A 21,420-nucleotide genomic window follows, 5' to 3' on the forward strand; every position below is an offset into this window, starting at 1 on the left:
AGGAAACAGGATGGATGCTGAGGCAGACATCCTACATAGTAGAATCTGCCTCCAGATGGCCATAAGAACAAGATACATGCATGGGAAAGTACCTGGGAATAAGTCTCAATATTCCTGAACAGGCTGAACAGCAAAGATGATGCTTGGGCTCTGTTTTTGTAACATCTCTGGATTCACTGACATTAAACTTCTCAAATGTTGACTCTGATTAACCTTCCCTACCTGGAACTCCATGCAACTGAAGGGCTATCTCGTCTCCCTAATTGCTAATAAATCTAATCATGCACATCTGCATTTAATTCCTAACAATGCCAGAAGGTGAGGAATTTTACTGATTATCTCTATTTTCCAGATGGGCAAAACTCAGAGATATTAAGACACTTGATGTCCTATGACCATTGACGCTAGAAGCAGGAGTAAAATCCATTTTTAAGTCCTATCATATATAACATTGCTTCCCAGGAGATATTGTGGCTAGATGTTTTCCTGCGTCTGTTCTCAGATAGCTAAACAGATACATTGTCATTATCTGCACAACACATATAGAAAATACAAAGCAAGCTAAATAACTGTAAGCTGCTTTTTTATTTAAATATCATAGGCATGTAGAGTACACTATTAAAAATTAGGTGCCCAAATTTGTAGATTTCTTCCAGCTCTGAAAAACATTGGAATTTATAACCTCAGAATCCTTTCAGACTCATTTCCATTGTCATTTCATATTAGTGTCTGAAAATTATTATTTCTCACTCTTATCTCAGGTAAAATTGACTGCTAAACATTTACAATGAAAAAATATTGTGTAATTTAAATGGTACTGAGTAGTGTTTATTAATGAGAGAGTGATAGGCAGGATGATAAAAGGATGTTCTTACTCACAAACCTTGCCCCTGGTTGTGCAATCAACTCTTAATCTAGTCTAGATGAAGCTGTGAAGGGATTCTGTAGATAGATTTAAGGAACTAATCATCTGAACTTCAAATAAGAAGATCATCCTAGATTATCTCAGTGGATCCAAAGTACTGTCTTAAAAATAAGGCAGAAGGGAGGATAGTCTTGAGTTTCTGTTGCTGTTGCTGAGTGGATATCCATACACTAGGACTAAATAGGAGTTTCTAGAAGCTCAGCAGCCTTAGCTGACATCAAGAAAGCAAAGGGATCTCAGACTGCCAATCTGAGTGAATTTGGAGTTCGATTCCTCCCCTATAGATTCCAGTCAAAATGTGTCTCAAATGACTCTTGGATTTTTACCCTGGATTTCTAACCCATGTAATTTGTGAGCCAATAACGAGGTGTTACGTTAAATGGGTAGATTTGTGATCTCTTGTTTGGGCAGCAATCGATAAACCATAATACAGAAGGAAAGGTATAAGCATTCAAAAATGGAAAGTCTGCTCATAATTATAGCTAATAGAAACCAAACTGTGACTTAAGGAGAGAAATCCCAACTTGAGCACCAATGTAAGAAACATGACACTGGAAAAGGAAGCTGGAGAAGAGTAGGACCAGACCTAGGGGTTGTTACCTGTGTTGTTATTGACCTAGGAAGCTTTATTGTATTGTCTATTTAATGGGAGAGATTTGAACACTTCTAAATGTTAAAAAGTCAGAAAGAGCGGTTGAAGTTGCTGGGGAAAGGAAAAGGAGAAAAACTGAGGAAATGGAAGGTGAGGAGAAATGTACTCATTACCTTACTGATGTAACTGTAACCTCACAAGAAAATAAAATTAAAAAAAAAAAGAAAGGTGAAGAGAAAAGCTGGAGGGATGAGCCTTGGAAAGGGAATTGTGTCTCCCTTTGAAAAGAAGTGAAGAAAGAATGGATACAAAGCCAGCATGGATTGTAAGATGGTCTTGAGTTTGCTCCAAGCCAGTTGTGGAGGGTGAAAAGGTGGCGGCAAGACATGGGTAATGACAGGTGTACTACAGTTGCTCATAGCCGTGTTTTCAGTGATAATAAGACTTGAGACTTATTTTCCCCAAGTGCCAGTAATAGCAAAAACAAGGACTTAACAAAATGATTGATGACTGTTGCTAGGTGACCATATGCCCGTGTGGAGCTTCAAGCTGGAATCCTTAGCTCAGAAGGTAAAAAATGTATCTGGGACAAGAGCAACCATATTTAAGTCTCCCTGCTTCCATCTCCTACAGGCAGAAAGGTGTGATTCCGCCCCCCACCCCCACCGCCCCTTCTAGTTCTCACTACTTTATTCTGTTTGGCTAAATAAATCCTTGGTAAGCTACTTGATAAGTTTCCTATATTTGGGGCTTCAGGTTCCTATGATTGGCACAGAAATTGAGACGTTGAATTGAGAATTTCCCCTTCCCTTACATGGATTCTCCTTATCTACTTTCTTTCTCTGGTAACAACCCCATTGAACACATCTTTCTTATCAAAGAAACCAGTTCAATCCCCAAGTAGACTGGTGGTTTTCAATACTACCCTTAGAGGGAGCTTTATTTGCATTAGTAATTGTCTTTATATAACTTAAAATACTTTCCCAGTAGACTTCTCAGACTAAGCTTTCTAATGACAATAGCCATGTATTTTTAAATAATAATTTTTTGGTTTGTTTTTTATCGGTCATGGGGCTTGAACTCTGGGCCTGGGTGCTGTCCCTCAGCTCTTCTGCTCAAGGCAAGCACTCTACCGCTTGAGCCACAGAGCCACTTCCAGTTTTCGAGTGGTTTATTGGAGATAAGAGTCACATGGATCCGGAAGGCTATGAACCACAATCCTCAGATCCCAGCCTCCTGAGTAGCTCCTGAGGATTACAAGCATGAGCCACCGGTGCCCGGCTAATTTCTGTGTGCCAGGCAAAATGAAAAAATGCTTTACACAGATGTCATTTAAACATCATTTAAAAACATGGCTCAGAAGTTTATCCTTCTATTTTAGTTGTGGAAAAGAATATTGAGACTTAAGAAGATGAAGTTTGTTCTATCAATTAGTTGCAGATCCTGAATTCAAACACTGGGCTATGTGATGATAGGATTACTATCGCCTTAAAGGCTATGCTGTGAGCTAAGGTGCAGACAGTACATGACTCTTCACTGGATAATTCATTAGTGAATGATGTCTAAAGAAATTGCAGTAATGGGCTGGGAAGGTGGCTCAGTGGTAGAGCACTTGCCTTGCATGCATGAGGCCCTGGGTTCAATCCTCAGCACCACATAAGCAGAAAAAAAAAGCCGGAAGTGGCACTGTGGCTCAAGTGGTAGAGTGCTAGCCTTGAGCTGAAGAGCTGAGGGACAGTGCCCAGGCACAGAGTTCAGGCCCCACGACCGAATCCAAAAAAAAGAAAAGAAATTGCAGTAATAAAACAGCCTTGTTCATTATAACACAGATCTATTAAGATACCTTTCACTTTTCTCAATTTTCAAGAAAATTACCTGTCAAACCCAGAGTCTTGTTACCAATGAAATGGATTCAAATGAACTATGAGCTATGTTTTCTGGAAGGATAAAAAGTTAATTATGTTTTGTTTTATTGCCAGTCCTGGGGCTTGAACTCCGGGCCTGGGTGCTGTCCATGAGACTCTTTGTATTCAAGGCTAGTGCTCTACCACTTGAGCCACAGTACCACTTTCAGCTTTTTCTCAAAAACAAAAAAGTTGATATTGGAGATAAGAGTCTCACAGCCTTTACTACCTGGGCTGGCTTCGAACCTCAATCATCAGATCTCCTGAGTAACTAGGATTACAGCTATGAGCCATTGGCACCCAGCTGATCCTGCTTTTGTATAGAATGAAGCCTAATTATAAGAAATGATCAGGACAGCTGTGATACATGTAATGTTTAGATATGGGCATGTGAAGGAGGAAGTAGAAAAGACTACTACCCAGGAGGATCCTAGTGGCTTATGCCTGTTATCCTAGATTTTTAGGAGATTGAGATCTGAGGATGGAGGTTCAAAGCCAGCCCAAGTAGAAAAGTCCATGAGACTCTTATCTAAAAATAACCACCAACAAAGGCCAGAAGTCTAGCTGTGGCTCGTGTGGTAGCATTAAATAAATAAAATGCTATTAAAAAATTAATTGCAATGGATGTTACTTCCAATTCAGTGATTTAGTTACTAGTTCCTTTAAGCTCAAAGGGGAAGCTTGCTGGAAAATAGTGGAGCCTGTCCGACTTTACTCACACATCAATGAGTCAGGATGCACTCTAGTAGAATTTATGGGGTTTGCAAAGCAAGTTGGGGGGTGGAGGCTGACAAGTATACGCTTATGTTTCAAAGCATAACATAGGGCTTGGGTGGTAACTCAGGTTATGGAGCTCTTGCCTAGCATGCTCAAGAGCCAACTAAGAAAGAGAGGCAGAAAGAAAGGAAAGAAGGAAAGGAAGGAAAGGGAAAAGAAAGCAAGGGGAAAGAAGGTAAGAAATCATGCATCACTAATACAGAGTTTCATGAATGTGTCAGGTGGCCCCTTTTAATATGGTAACTCACTGTCATCATACAGCAAGGTACTAGGTACTACTCTAAATTAGGCTTTTGATTCCATTAACATAAACTCTGTTATAACTGAGATCCTGTATATGTTTGTATGTGTTGTTTGGGATCCTAGATCTTCGGATACTTCTCCACTGAAGAAGATCCTCTTGCTGCCCAGTTGGATGAAGAAAACTTGATTTTCTTGGTGTCTAGAAAACAGCGAATTGTGATTTCAGGTGATATTCCATATTTCCTTTCCAAATTGGCATGAATTTTGACATATCTGTTTTTAAAAGAAGTATGGGGAGCATTGTTTCCATTGGAGCTCCTTCATTTTATTTGCTTGCTCAGTTTTTCATAAGTCTGATGACCAGTGACTGTTTTACATACAGTTTGAGAAGAAACTGTAACTGTAGTGAAAATGGAAATGCCCTCATTGCTCTGGAGGATACTTCATGGTGAATGGGAGAGCAGAACATTTCACATCTATCTCCCAGAGAAGCCCAGACCTGCAAAAAAAAAAAATCTGTTTGATAGTATGTCAGTAGTTCAAGTACCAAAGAGAATCATTCATTTTGAAAATAGTCTTGGAATTCTCAAGTTAGGATTTCTCTCCATTTCCTCCTGTCCTTGATTACCTTGGGGAGATTTTTCCTATGCAGGTAGTTTACACCAACCCTATGGGGCATTAGTGCAGGTTGCAACTTATACTGGTTATCTAATTTAAAATTAGAGCCAGGACCTGAGAGCTCCCATCCCACCCCACTGTTAACATTGGATTTTCTTCCCAGTACTCGACTCTGGAGGGGAGATGGTGGGGAAGAGAATATTCAAAGCCTTCGTCTACCTCTGTCTTCCAGCATTTCATCCCATCATCTCAGACACAAGAATGTAGTCTAAGTCAGATCTCTGGTGTTCTAAAAAACAAAAAACAAAAAAAGCACCTCAATTTCTTTTTTTTTGTGAGTCATGGGTCTTGAACTCGGCCTGGGCGATTTCCCTGCACCTCTTCAGCTCAAGGCCAGTGTGCTCTGCAGCTTGAGCCACAGCACCACTTCTGGTTTTCTAGTGGTTTCCTGCCTGGGCTAGCTTTGAACCATGATCCACAGATCTCAGCCTCCTGAGTAGCTAGAATTACAGGTGTGAGCCACCAACGCCCAACTCAACTTCTTTTTAAAAAATTTTATTTTATTGTAAAAATGTTGTACAGAGGGGTTTACATAGACATGAGTAAGGCAATGAGTACCTTTCTTGTCCATCACTGTTACCCACTCTTTTGTTTTTCTCCCACTATGCCTTTCCCCACCAGTCCCGAAGTTGTAAAGTTCATTTCCAACATAGTGTCTTATGAGTATCATTGTTGCAATGGGTCATCCTGTGTCCTTGTTTCAACATTTTGTTATTCCCCTTAGATAAATGTATATATAAGATGCAGGGTACTAAAATCAAATATAGTGACAACAGGGGATATACCATAGGGAAGAGCATACAAAAGAAACCAAAAAATCATATAGTACATTGAAAACAGCAACAACAATTAAGAAAAACTTCTTGTGTCCATATCTTGGGGTTCATTCTGTTAGCATCATCTTATATGGTCATCTGTACATAGCTTTGGAGTGTTTCTGCTCATCTGATAAGATTATCTTAGACATTTTAACTATTGCATATAAGGGAAACCATAGGACCTATATTTATTTGGGCCTGGCTTCACTTCATATGATTGTTTCCAAGTCTTTCCATTTCCTAACAAATGAGGCAGTGCCATTCTTTCTGATGGAAGCATAGAATTCCTCTCTCTGTGTCTCTGTCTCTGTCTGTCTGTCTGTCTGTCTCTCTCTCTCTCTTTCTATATATATGTATATATATAATCACATTTTCTTAATCCATTCATCTACTGAGGGGCATCTGGGTTGGTTCCATATCTTAGCCATGGTGAATAATGCTGTAATAAATATAATTGTGCTTGTGCCTTGTTTGTGATCATTTGGGTAAATGCTCAGAAGTGGGCTTGCTGGGTCATAGGGGAGGTCTATGTGGAGTCTTTTGACTTCATGTTTTTGTAAACCATCTGCATAGCCCAGCCTCTGGTCATGAAAAGCATCACTGAAGGATAAAAAACGGGGTTGGGGGGGGAGTGTAATCCCAGCTGCCACCACCATTGAGGTGTGGACGGACCAGAGCCCAGGATAGAAGTGCTGCTGGCATTCTAAAAAGCATCTTTGTAGATGGAAGTTGGATTCCATCATTTATTCATGTTCCCTAAAACAATATGTGCTTAAAGTCTACAGTGTAGTCCAGGCACCTTTCTGAGTGCCAAAAATCTCTGACCTCGAGTTGGAAAACAAGGGAAGACAGACAAGTAAAACAAATCAAACCAGTAGACTGCACAATGTGTCAGGAAGTAATAAGTTCTGTAGGAGAAAAAATGAAGTAAGCAAGCTGTGAAGGCAAACAAAAACAAAAAAAATCAACAGTGGTACAGGAAGGATGTGCCCTTGGAGTGGGAGGAGGAATAGACGTGAGGGGTGAGGAAAGCCCCCAGAGAGAAGGGGATGAAAGTCTGGAGGAAAGAGAGAACAAAGCTCAGGATTCTGTCAGGAGGGAAAGAAAAATAGCAGACAAAGTTGGAGAGACAAGGGTAGAGGAGCCCATGGGCCGTTCTAAAGCTGTCTGAGAGACAAAAAACTACAGGAGAGCTGGGCGTATCTAAGGACACCTTTTGACTCATTCTTCACCTTTTCTCCTGCTTCTGAGTTAGCAATTGTCCATTTTAAGAAGAGTTCAAAGCAGTGAGAATGATGGTGATGTAAGCTAGGATAGTGCCTTAGTGCTTTCTACCTTATTGATTCCCCATGAGCTTTCCTAAACTCGTTTGCTATTCTCTCTCTCTCTCTCTCTCTCTCTCTCTTACACACACACACACACACACACACATCCTATTTTGGGACATGTTAGTACTTCAAGTATTAGTGACAAGGTGCATCTATATATGTACATACTGTGTACACAAATGGTATAACTTACAGTCCCCAACACCTAATTTGCACCCCTTTGAGGTCAATGTCTTTTCTTCTGATATAGACCTGAGGTTGTAGTACTAGAATATGAGGTCTGCTTACTTCTTTTCCTCTTTGAGAGTTTACAATTATAAAACTTAAATCACCCTAGAGCCAGGTGTGGTGGGGCACTTGTAATCTCAGCACTTAGAAGGAGAAAAGGGGATGGGAAGTACAAGGCCAGCTTAGGGTACACAGCAAGACCTTGTCCCCCAAAAATAAAAACAAAAAAATTAAATCACCTTAGGAAGAAGTCCAGTGTATATATGGCTTTATTATTCAGATCTGGACATAGAAACATCAGAGTGCCTACTGTGCTTTAATAACAATATTAAAATAGCATCATTCTTTTATATGAGAAGTCTGAGATCATATTAGGACTTATTTTTATTCTGTGTAAACCATGACAGTGGTACTTAAAAGAAAAGATTTCTAAGAGATGTAGAGAACCTCAAAATAGGAATGGTTTCAAAAGATGCTCACTTGTGCATCCTGATGTGTGCATGAGGTGTGGGGGTGCATCTTACCTATTCTCTTGGAAATCTGTTTATTCAGATTGTATCTCTATCTCTAAATGTAATTAAAAAGTGGTAGTTGCTGTTTTTAATGGTTATATTCTATTTTAACTTAGTGGTTTCTGCCAGTGTTGTTTTTTTCTCTCCCCCCCCTCTCTCATCTCCAGCGTAACAGATGAGTTTTAAAATGTTTGTCACTGGAAGATGAAATAAATATTGTGCTATTTGACAGGTAGTAGGAGACGGGATGTGATTAAGAGCATCGTCAAGATCCCTCAGTTGGATTTACTAATAACAGCTTCTCAGAAAGGATTAATAACAGTCTTTAACAACCAGGTAATTTAAAATGTTATATTCCCTGCCCTTCTCCTCCATTCCCCTTTCTCTCTCTTTTTCCCTTCATCTTGTATTTTTGTATGCATTATGCACATGTTTAAGGTAAAAAAAAGTCCTATTTCAGAGTATTCCAAAAATTAAACCAAAGTATTGGCAGTCATGATTGCTGAGATTGCTGAGTCCGGGCAGTTTCTGAGGTTTGGTGACTCATTTGGCATTTCTCCTCCTTAAGCATGTCACATTGAACCATATGGTCTCCATACAGTTAAAGGCTGATCTGGATAGTTTCTTAACAAAATCAGAGACATTCACAAGCCAACAGATTTTGTCATCATCTAACCTTCGTCTCATCAAAATCTTTGCGCTTGGAGTACACAAAATAGTTGAAATTCCACTGCTCATTTTTTCCAGTGGTAATGTTAAATAGGAGAATTTCAGGAGTCACTAACATCTGCTCATATCTCTTATCTCATGTCCATTGAATGAGAATGACAGAGAAAAATCAAATTAAATAATGGCGGTAGGAACACTTAATGAACAATCACTTCCTACATAAGGCATCACTATTATCAGTACCACTTCTTTCTAAATATATAAGCTTTGGACACTTGTGTTTAGATTTTAGTGGAGTGAATGATTAGATGTCCCAGAAAACATTTCACTAGGAAAAGAAAATGTGAGCGCTTAGGGCTCAAAAGTTGTAATTAGTGACAGTGGCAGATTTTATGTTAAAGCTTTGTAATTATTTAATTTTAGTATAGTCGAGGAAATTAAAGAAATGGAAAAAAGAGAGAAACATTTTCGACTGCTTTTGCAGGAAAGGGTAGTTAATGATCCCAAATGGAAGGTTTTATACTAGAAACACCTATTTGAACAATCATCATATGGTTAACATTTTGCCCGTACCTTTCAGCTCTCCAGTAATGCCCAGCTCAGTATCTGTCAGAAGTAGAAGTAACAAGTCATGAGGTTCTGCTGGTGCTGGCAGCCAATCCCTGGGGCCCCTGTAGTCTGGGTGCGGAGCCTGGATCCCAGCTCAGTGCACATTCAGCTGGGCCCTGGCTCATCTGCCAGAACCAGATGCCTTGCCTCTCATAGAAACTGTCCCGTGTACGTGAGTCAGTATGTATAGAGTGTGTACATCATTGTAAGCACTCAAACAAATGTAGCCATTACTTTCATGAACAAAATTATTGGAAAACAAAAATGAATTCATCTTATTAAATACACAACCCCATCTCTATCTCTTTATTTTCTTACATTATTTCTCTTCCAATCTTTTTTACCGTTGTGTCCTCAAAAAAAAAAGTGGAACAATGATGCTATCTGAAATGTATGAGGAGAAAGATAATGATCTATGTAATGAAACAGCTTTTTATTATATTTAACAAGTGAAGGTGACATTAGAGATGCTATAAAACATACACACAAGCGCAGACACAAAAACTCATGGTTGCACACATGGAAATTCATATATACAAACGCATCATTTCTTTTTTTTTAATTTAATTTAATTTTATTTGTGAACATACTGTACAGAGGAGTTACAATTACATGGGCAGGATAACAAACGCATCATTTCTTATAATGCAATTGGAGACAATGGATTGCTTAAAAATATGTTAAAATTCAATACACTAGGAATAAATGTTTTAAATGTTATATTCCTTTCAAATAAGACAACACATGTAGGTGAAAAGTAAACTGAAGTCATCAAAAACTACAAATGTCTTTCAGAAAGTCAATCTGAAGTTTAAGATTTTTTTTTATTGTGAAAATACTGTACAGAGGAGTTACAATTACATGGGCAAGATAATGAGTACATTTCTTATCAAGCATTGTAGCCTCCTCCTTTGTTTTCTCTTCCCATCCCTTCCCATCCTCCCCCTACCCCCCCCCAATCCTCCCTGGGCACCCTCCTGCCCCGCACCAAATTTGTAAAGTTCATTTTCGACATAACGCCTTGCACATCTCATTGCTGCAATGGGTCCACCTGTATCCTTATTTAAACGATTTGTTTTTCCCCTTCCCCTCCACAAATTTAAAATAGAATAGATACAACTCAGGATTTTCTCCGTAATATGGACTGAAAATGTCATTAATAAAAATTTCTGCCCCAAAGGCTGGATTTTAAAAACTCAAAATAGATGCACAAGGTTTATGAAAACATCGAGAAGGAAAGGACTTCAGGCAGGTAACTTCCAAAAAAGCTAGAATCCAGAATTATGATAGGAAACCAATGGTACTCTGTTCTGCTGTCCTTCCTCATCTAGAAGTACATTCCAGGTTGGAAAGTTTTCTATCATTTCAGATGAAAGGAGGTCTGTAGGGAGCCATGACAACAGGTTCAGTGCTCTTCCTGATTCACATTTTCTGTTTCATATAACCATTCGTTTGGAAGACAATTTCCTACACACTTCCTATGACCATGGAGCAACCAAAGGAACTGCATCACTGAGATGCTTCAGCTACTTGTCTTCATTTTGGGAGCCTTTAGGCATCCAGGGTATGAAAGGCTGCTAATAGCCGTTAGCTTTCTGCATGGGACAAATCCAACTCTCAACTAGCACAGTACCCAGGGTTTGATATTCCCTCAACAGAGACTTATTGAATAAAACAATGGTTCTCCTGGATAAAACATGAAGACTTTCATTAGTTTTGGGAGAGATTTTTTTAATTGAACAATGCTATCTAGATGTTTCAACATTTCTCTATGTTTGATGATCTATTTAGCATGAACTACTCTTGTCATTTTCTGTTAGTGTTGCTTTGCACAGAGGTTGCTCTGAAAAACTACACATAGGTGAGAGAGTTTGCTTATAAGGAACAAAATAATAAAGCTTAACACTGTTTAAAGTGCGAAGCATAAGCCAAGGAAGATAAACCTTGCTCATTGCAATCTGTGTATATTATTCCACAGAGGTGAAGGTTCCAAAGTAAGGAGAAATAGAGAAAACTTGTGGAAGGGAAGATAACAAATGAGACTAAGCCAAGGCACCAGTATGATGTTGTAGATAGTCAATATTCTCACCTTTAATTATAATGTCAACCAAGTGTTTGTATTCTTTCCTTTCATTCATAGATGAAAGTTCAGTCCAGGACCAATGTTACCGTAAGTACATCTAAAACTTCCTTATGAAGTCAAAGTTAGGACTCTGATAATGGTACCTGAATAGACTCTAAGTTTAGGAGATACTTCAGACTATAAATTTATATTTATTTACAAGGCTGAAAACCAACTCTTCATAAATAGCTAAAAAGATCAAGATCTTGTTTCTAGGAGTTAAATTATCTGTGGAAAATTGCTTGGTTACTGCTTGCAAATTCATTGTAAGCATTTTACCAAAAATTTTCTGAGTAGCCACTATTGAGGGACATAAAAAAGGACATACTCCATCTATGAAAATAATGAAAATTATTGGAGAATATTTTGTTTTAAACCTGAAAAAGCCATAAAATTATAGTGCTAGTTTATCTTTCATTTAAGCAGTAACCTGTGATATATAGAACTACCGTAACTTGCTTCTAGAATCCCATGGATTTAGGAGAGGCCAACAGATGTTGGGCTATTTTTCACTGTTTGCAGGCAGTGAATAAATGTAGTAAACTACATACTGGTAAAGGACCCTCCTTTAAAAAAAAATTCATGGGGCTTGAATTCCAGGCCTGTGCACTGTCTCTGAGCTCTTTTGGTTCAAGGCTGGCACTGTACCACTTTTAGCCACAGCTCCACTTCTGGTTTTTGAGTGGTTAATTGGGGACAAGAGTCTCAAGGGAACTTTTCTTCCCAGACTGGCTTCAAACCACAATTCTCAGATGTCAGCCTCCTGAGTAGCTAGGATTACAGGCGTGAGTCACAGGCACCCGGCCCTGGATTCTTTTTAAGCCTCAGAACCTGCATTACTTACATTGAACCAACCCACTGGAACTCATAGTAGTTTTTACAGAAGATTCAAGGTCAAACCAGACATGCATCTAGTGGTTTCTGGTACTCCAGACATGCCTAAATGGAAGGTCTTGTTTCTCCTTAGCACTGGGTTGTGGCTACAGATTCTAGCTATTCTTGGCCAGTAACTTGAGTCAAGATACAAGACCAAGTCCTTTATCTCTACTTATCATTGGCCAGGTGATCATAAGGTCTTTCCTAGGTACAAGTTTTCGCATGCAGCAGGGCCAGAGTACTTGCTCATCTAGGGTTTGGAATCTGTTCTCTCTGCCCTTGTTTTCAAAACTGAATACGGCAAATTCCAGCTACTTTCCTGGATACCATGCGCTGCTAGGAAGTGGATCTTTATTAGCTGGTGGTGCAGAGTAACTCAGTAAAGGGGAAAGGGTTGAAGCTGTTTGTAAGGCTCCATTGCAAAATAGAGTCTCTAATGTCAATAGACTACTCTTTGGCACAATGCCACCTCATAGAAGGAAACAGTATAACCCCCAATTGTATGTTTCTCTATCAGGATACCTCCTGGATTACAGGATGTGATTACCTCGCTCAGCTGAAACGAATTGTTGCCACTACAGAAAGGACCATTATTGTCTGGGACTATAAAGCTCAAGGTAGTAGCCAGGTACAGTGCCAAGAGAGGGTGAACAGAAAGAAGATTGACACTTCAGTATGGCCTAGGGTCTGAGCAGATTGCTTTCCCTAATGAACATCAGCTTTCTAGTTGTACATAATAGGAGGCTTTATATTAAGTCCATCACTGACATTCTATGATCAAATGGAAATGCTTTAGAACCTGTTGCTGTGGTACATGTCAGTAATCCCAACTAGTCTGAGAGGAAGGACAGTGAGTTTGAGGCCAGTCTGAACTACATATTGAGTTACAGGGTAGCTTGATCTAGAAAGGCAGGCACTATCTCAAAGACAGAGAAAGAGAGAGAGCGAGAGATGGGGGAGGAGAAGGAGGAAGTGGAAGAAGATGAGAAGGAAGAGAGAAAAAGAGAAGGAAGAGAAAAGGAGAAGGAGGAGAATGGGGACAAGAAGAAGCAGGAGGGAAAGAAGGAAGGAAGGAAGGGAGGGAGGGAGGGAGGAAGGGAGGGAAGGAGGGGAAAGAAAGGGAGGGAAGGAAGGAAGGAAAGAAAGAAAGAAAGAAAAAGGAAAGCAAGGAAGGAAGGAAAAACAGAAGAAGGAAAGAAGGAAGGAAAACAATGTGTTTCATTCAGGAGTTACTGATTTTGAGAAATTTTTTCCTGTTTTTCATTTGAGGTGGGATTTTACTACATTGTTCATTCAGGCTGGTTTCAAATCTCATAAACTCAAGTGATCTTGCCAATTCTATCACTTGAGTGGCTGGCATTAATGAATTTGTGCTATCCTGTCCAGCACAACTTCTTTTTCTTTTTTTTTTTTCTCACCTTGCTCTGCATCCAGCCATTATCTTTCTGGTTATGTTTTCAACATCAAAGCCTTTCTCTCCAGTCAATCTTCATTAAGTAAGAATATTATAAAAATAAAATACCATGTATGGAGGTGGCTTACACCTATAATCCTAGTTACTCAGGAGGCTGAGATCTAAGAATCATGATTGGAAGCCGGCCTGGGAAGGAAAACCCATGAAACTCTTACCTTCGATTAACAACGAAGTTGATAATAGAACTGTGACTCAAGTAGTAGAATTCTAACCCTGAGCAAAAAAAGCTCCGGGATAAAGCCAAGGCCCTGAGTTAAAGCCCCAGGACCAGCACCTAAATAAATAAATAAACCTAAGCATTCAAAAACATTTTTTCATCCTCCAACGAGGCAGTCCTTCTGTGACTGGAGAATTAAGAAATAATTTAATCTTCTTTCATGCTTGTTCCTAGCTTCAGTGAAAAACTAAACTTTTTGTGCAATTTGTCCATAATGTTGCAATCAACTGTAGAGTCCTTAACTTTCCTTTTTTTAACTGCCCAGTTTTATGTGAATTGCCTGTCAATACCTTTTTTAGACTTCATAGTCATTGTTTTCTTGATATGAGGGTTTGAACTCAGGTTTGTAAGCTTGCTCAGCTTGCTTGTTTATGGCTGGTACTCTATGACTGGAGCCATGACTCAGACTGCCTTTTTACTAGCTAATTACAGATGGAGTCTCAAGGACTTTTCTGCCTGGGCTGACTTGAAATTTCAGTCCTTGTGATGCCAGCCTACTGAGTAGCGAGGATTACAGGCCTGAGCCACAGTTCCCTTGGCTTGAAGTTCTTGTTGCTACTTTCTTACAAATCCAAGAGAAAGCCATTCATTCATAATATAACTGTGGACATATCTAAAATGAAAAACATTAGAAAATAAACAGCATCAAATAATTAGAATTTTTGGTTTGGGAAATGGGGATTGAACCAGGGGCCTGATACATGCTAAGCAAGTGTCCTACGGAGCCACATCTCAAGTACTGCAGGAGTCATTAGTCAACATCATGAAATAAGTCATTGAGTGCACTCTGCTTCTAGGACCACTATTTTGTCATCAAGCCCATGGACCACTGCCTCCTGTGCGTGTGTGTGGTGACCCTGCCTGACCAGCTCTGCAGAGATGAAATCCTCCTGGGGGATGATGGCGGCTTTGTGAACAGATTCACAGTGAACAGTGATGACTTTGGGCTAAAGCAGGCGAAAACCAAAAAGAAAGTACAAAGTCAGATCTTGGACTCCAAGAACTTTAAAAGGTATGGGTGGGTATCATGGAGCCATCCATTTGTGCTGGTAGTGATTCATTGGGTAATTATTAAATATTAAAAATATTGTGTACCAATTAAATTATATCTTGAAAAATATTCTATTATATGGAAAGTGTTCATGATTTGATGTTAAGTTAAAAAATATTATTATCTGGATCAGAGGTAAAGGGTTTGCCTAGCATGTACAATGACCTGAATATGATCCATGGCACCCTAAAACATTATTTTTGTATATATGACTGAACTCACTTTTATAAATACTGGTCATATGCATATTCCTGTGTATGAATTTCTATTTAGAAAACTATTGAGTGCAAATATTCAAAATATTAGCAATTGTTTTCTGTGAAATTTTAGACAGATGGATTTTGTTTTCTTAATTTTTTACTTTCTAAAAATGCTTACAATGAGCATACAATTTTTTTTAAAACTTAAAAAATATATATAATATTGCTGGGTGTTGGTGGCTCATATATATATATATATATATATATATATATATATATATATATATATAATTCTAGCTACTCAGGTGGCTAAGATCTGAGGACATGCCGCAAAAGCAGCTTAGGCAAAAAAGTCTGTGAGACTCTTATCTTCACTTAAGTAACAAAAATCTGTAAGTTGGGCTATGGCTCGAGTGGTTGAGCATTATCCTTGCACAAAGAAAAAGAAAAAACAGGGATAGCCCTCAGACTCTGAGTTCAGACTCTGAGTTACCTTGACTCAGGCCAGCCCCTTAAGCCTTTGCTGGATATTCCAGCCTCTCTAACCTTAACCAACTTCAGAGTCGTTTAGGGGAAATCAATTGGCTTTTGCCATGGGTTTCTGTCCCTAAAGATAGTCTTGTGCCCTTATTTGCCCTGTTAAAAGACAGGACGCCACAAGAAGTTATTACAATTACAGACAGCCATAGGGCAATATTTTTGCAGCTCCAAAAAGCCCTGGATGAAGTTTCTCTAAAGAGATATTCTATTAGTGAGCCCATTTCCCTTTGGTTGTTTGCAGGTGTCACATTAATATCTGCAGTTCAGATCCCCAGGACCAGTACACATATTCTCTCTCTTGCATCTCTCTTTTATAATTTAAGCAAAACATTAAAATATATAACCTCAAATCTCATTGGTGGAACTAAGAAATACACAGCAATTAAGAATTGGCCTTTGCAGACACCCGGAAAACATTACAGGACAGAATAGGAGAAACTCTAGGTCTCCTTGGCGCAGGCCGAAATTTTCTTAATACAGACTCAGAAAGACAACAAATCAAAGAAAGATTGGAGAAAGGGAATTACATGAAATTGCAGAGCTTCTGCATGGCAAAGGACATAGCTAGAAAGATCAATAGAAAGCCGATGGATTGGGAGAAGATCTTCACTAGTCATACAACGGACAAGGGTCTCATATCTAAAATGTACTTGGAACTCAAAAAATTAAATCCCTCAACAACAAATCCTCAAAGAAACAACTGCCCAATAAATAAGTGGGCTAAAGACTTAAAGAGAATCTTCTCTGAAGAGTAAAGAAGGATGGCCAATAGACACATGAAGAGATGCTCAGCCTCTCTAGCCATAAAAAAACAAATCAAAACAACATTGAGATACGACCTGACCCAGTTAGAATGGCTATAATCAAGATTTCTAATAACATCAGATGTGGGACTGTAAACTTGTTCAATCACTTTGGAAAGTAGTATGGAGGTTCCTCAAAAAACTCTACATAAAGCTCCCCTATGACCCAGCAATCCCACTTTTGGGCATTTACCCAAATGATCACAAACAAGACCATACTAAAGCTACCAGTACAACTATGTTTATTGCAGCATTATTTACCACAGCTAAGATATAGAACCAACACAAATTCCCCTCAATAGATGAATGGATCAAGAAAATGTGATATATACACAATGGAATTCTATGCCTCCATCAGAAAGAATGACATTGCTCTATTTGTTAGGAAATGGAAAGACTTGGACAAAATTATATTAAGTGAAGTAAGCCAGGCCCAAAGAAACATGGTTTTCCTTATTTGCAATAACTAGTATATGTCATCTGAGACAAGCAGAAACAGTCAGATAAGATGATGTTAAGCGAAATGAACCCCAAGATAAGGACTCAAATGGTTTTTCTTTCTTGCTATTGTTTCTAACATATTTATAAGAGGATTTCTTTGTTGCTTGGTATAACCCATTTTCACTGTATTTGATGTTGGTATAATTTGTGGAGGGGAAGGGAAAAACAAATTGTTTAAATAGGAATGCAGGTGGACCCATCGCAACAATGAGATGTACAAGACATTAGGTCGAAAAATGAACTTTACAACTTTGGTGGGGGGAGGGGGGAGGAGGGGTAATGGGAGGGCAGGGATGGTAAGGGGAAACAAAGCAGGAGGCAACAATGCTTAATGGGAAATGTACTCATTATCTTGCTCATGTAATTGTAACCCTTCTGTATGGTATTTTACAATAAAAATATTTTTTGAAAAAGAATTGGGCTTTGTTTTCCATGCTTCACACAGGGGTCATGTTCCTTGGTCCCCCCCCCCCAGAGACTCCTCATGGGGACTTGTTCCCACTGAAAATCACATCATGGGGACTTTCCAACATGCCATGTGTTGTCTTATACTTCACCAAGTCTCCCCTTCCAGCTGAAATAGGTTATGAGAATAAAAGCCAAGATATGAACCTTGTCTCTAGACAAATGTGGCCACTTGCCAGATAATTCCATGGCCCATCTTTCAAATCATATTTCCAATAGCTAGATATGTCCATAATTCAAGTTATTTTTTACTTTAAATATACTTAATTTGGGAAAATTTAAGTAGTTAAAAATGGTATAATGCATACTACTTATTCTACACAAACTGAAGCATGGTTGGGTAGAGTGGTGATTGGGTTACAATCAAATGAAATCTGAAATAAACCCTCAACATTATATGTTTGAATGTCTAACGTACACCCTCACCGTCTTTTTCATTCCAAGTACTAAACGAAAGCTGCATAATGACTGGGTTATGAAGATTCGATACATTCCAGCCCTAAATTGCTTTGGATCCTGCTCCTTAGACAGTGTTCATTCATTGGTTTTGGAATCCTTGAAGAGACTTGAAGATAATTTGTAAGTATAACAGTTTATATACATAAATGAATGTATGAGTATTCTGTAATTTTTCCAAAGTTTTATAGTGTGAAGTCCATCCAAACCCTGAAGCCTTTAAACTGACCTTTCAAACTTTAGAAAGAAAAAAAAGATATAAACTATTATCTTTGCTTGACAAAGTTAATTATTTGAATACAACATATTCTCTTCATAGCAATTTTGCTCATTTCTTGTTCCTTTTTATAATCTACTGGACAAATCAATACAGCTATATCTAGGACTGTATTTCCCATATGCTGTTCTGTTACACTTTAATATCATTGATTTGGCTAGTTATTGGTTAATGAGTCTTGTTATTATGATCTAATATAACACAATCTTCACATTTCAAGTGTAATACACTAGATAGTGCTCATGAATAATTAACTTGAATAGTGAGGTGAACTTGAATAGTGTGTTGATGCATTTTCAATCTTTCTAAATATTTACTAATAACTAGCAAACAGATAAATGCATTGTAATTTTTGATTAACAATTCCTTAAGGTATAGAGATGTAAACTCAGAAACATTACAGTAAGTTATAGAAGTTGAAGTTTTGAATTCTATTTATGAAAAATATCTGAAAGGGTACAAAGATTAAAAAATAGATTAATGGTTATCTAGGGCTGTATGAGGCTCAGGAATCCCAAATGAGGACATGAGAACTTTCTAGAATGAAGAAACTTTTTGTTTTGTTCTCAATTATATACTCAAATGGTAAATTTTACAGTGAGGAGTCTTTCTTAGAAAAGTACACTGAGACTTCTGGTTTCCAATCTGGCTCATAAGGTATTTGGAAGTTGTCAATCCATCTTAATGTGTAAAAAAGTCAACAGACTGAATGAAAATCAACAACTCTTCTTAGATCTGTTGGAGAAAAATGGGTCAATCCATCTTAATGTGTAAAAAAGTCAACAGACTGAATGAAAATCAACAACTCTTCTTAGATCTGTTGGAGAAAAATGGTCAGAGGGCAATTTTGTTCTCTCTCCGTCTGCATAAGTACTGTATGTCACAATTCAGACCCTAAGAAGAAACTTTTGTGTTAGCCATTTTCATGGTAGAAATACTGAAACTACTATTGACAAATTTCTCACAGGAACTTTAAGAACTAAAACCTGGAGAGTTCATTTAAAGGAACCCTCAGATTTTTGTCAGTTTTCCTTGTAGGAGAGCAACCATGTTCACACAGGTGCTATTCAAGGAGATCTCTTACAACAGAGGAGAAAAGGAACTATTTTGAAATGCACTAGAGCATTCTGTTTGTGACAAGGCCTGTCCTCCAGAAAAACTATGTTACCAGAACCTGAACAACTGAGGATTTATCAAGGACAAACCAACCTAGGGGAAGGGAAATATTCAGATCCCGCTCACTGTAGCTATCTATGCCCAACAAATGGCAAACCTAAGAGACTTCTGTGAAATTCATAGCTTAAAGGTACAGACTCACTAAAATACTGGGTCCTAATTGTAGGACTAATGGGCACATCCTTCCACAACCTGACCACTACATTGTGGAGGGCCTGTTTGCAACAGTTCTTTTTCCTCCCCATTGTATTATGTCTATCAATAAAAGTTGAAACAAAACAAGGAAAAATTTACCAAAAGTCCAGAGAGCATTAGCCCCAGTCCCAGAAAAGGCAAGGATGGTTGGAATGATCAGATAAGGAGTTTCAAACAAAAGGGCTTTGATGGATCAAGAAGACAATGTGCCAGAACAGATACATAATATAGGCAGAGGGATGGATAGGCTACAAAGTAAAAGAAATGCAGGGGTCACCATATAAACAAATAAAGAACATCTTTGGTAAACTCATGTCAGAATTGGACACAGTGGAGGAAATAATCTATAACCAGTTGAGGAAATAATCTATGTTGGTAGAAACTTCCAAAACAGAAAGGTAAAGAGAAAAAGAGACTGGAAGTACTGCTCACATGGTAGAGTGCTTGCCTAGCAAGCAGGAGGCCCCAAGATCAAACCTCAAATTCATATCATAAACAAAAATCACAAATTTGAGAATTTCTAAGAACACTGAAGGATGAGTGTCAAACAAATAAAGAAGAATACTCTTAAAGTATTTAAATTGCACAAAATCAAAGATGAAGAAAATCCTAAGAAGTTATGGGAAAATTCCTACTATACAGAAAAGATTTATATCTGATTTCTCAGACACTGGGTAAACAAGAGAGTAACATTAAATATTTAGTGTTGAGGAAAAAAAATCCCCAAACAAACCAGCCTAGAATTTTGTGCCATGAAAAATTGTTCTTTCAAAGTAAACAACTAGGTGTAGCGTTATATACTTATAATCCTGGCACTTGGGAAGTAGAGGCAGAAAGAGCACACGGAAGAAACCAGTAGGAGCTATAAAATAAGACTCTGCTTCAAAAAGCCAGTAAGAGACAGACAGTCAGACACAGACACAGAGAGAAAGAGACAGAGAGAGAGAAACAAAGAAGAAATAGAACTTTCTTAGAGAGGCAAAAACTTAAAGGCATTTTTTGCTGGTAGACCTACTTGCAAGACATATTAAAGGAACTTCCCTAAGGAGAAGGAAAATGATAGAAGTCAGAAATTTGAATTTACATTAAATAAGAACAACAAAGCATGTAGGTAAAATAACCTTTCTTTTTCATATCCTTAACTGATCTAACAGAGAAACATCTGCCCCAAATAATGTCAAAATGCCTTTGATCATGAATGCATACATATATATTTATATATTTATGCTTATACATAAAATAATAAAAAGCAATAAATAATAGGTAGTTATTCATTGTGTAGTTATTTAAAAGTGGATTCACATTGATTGTAAATGTATGTCATAAACTATAGAAAGAAAAGGAGGGAGAAGAGATTGAGGAGGAGAAAGAGGAAGAAGCAGAAGAAGAAGAGGAGAGATAATCAAAGAAAATAGAAAAAAACACAATAGGGAGGTATCAGTGGCTCATTTCTGTAGTTCTACCTACTTAAGAGGCTAAGATCTAAGGATCATGGTTCAAAGCCAGCCTAGAAAGGAAATCTGTGAGACTCTTCAATTAACCACAAGAAGCCAGAAATGGAGCTGTGGCTCAAGTTATAGAGTGCTAGCCCTAAGCATAAAAGCTCAGACACAGTTCCCAGGCCAAGTTCAAGGCCCCGACCAGCACAGAATGAAAAACAAAGAAAGAGAGAAAGAGAGAAGGAAGAGGAGGGAAGGAAGGAAGGAAGGAAAGAAGGGAGGAAGGAAGGAAGGAAGGAAGGAAGGAAGGAAGGAAGGAAGGAAGGGAGGGAGGGAGGGAGGGAG

The 21,420-nt window shown here is 38.4% G+C and overlaps 1 protein-coding gene across 1 annotated transcript in view; it reads left to right on the top strand.

The window, feature by feature from the left end:
* Positions 1-21,420, top strand: part of Wdr64 (WD repeat domain 64) — a 151,008-nt gene that overhangs the window by 10,638 nt on the left and 118,950 nt on the right. Inside the window, exons 3-8 of the mRNA XM_013021734.1 lie at positions 4,565-4,667; positions 8,238-8,341; positions 11,424-11,453; positions 12,799-12,909; positions 14,770-14,984; positions 17,977-18,111. Of these exons, the coding sequence (XP_012877188.1) occupies positions 4,565-4,667; positions 8,238-8,341; positions 11,424-11,453; positions 12,799-12,909; positions 14,770-14,984; positions 17,977-18,111 (698 nt within the window). The remainder of the gene's footprint in view (positions 1-4,564; positions 4,668-8,237; positions 8,342-11,423; positions 11,454-12,798; positions 12,910-14,769; positions 14,985-17,976; positions 18,112-21,420) is intronic.

The sequence above is a fragment of the Dipodomys ordii genome, unplaced genomic scaffold (genome assembly GCF_000151885.1).
Source record: "Dipodomys ordii isolate 6190 unplaced genomic scaffold, Dord_2.0 Scaffold57, whole genome shotgun sequence".
Classification (NCBI taxonomy): Eukaryota; Metazoa; Chordata; class Mammalia; order Rodentia; family Heteromyidae; genus Dipodomys; species Dipodomys ordii.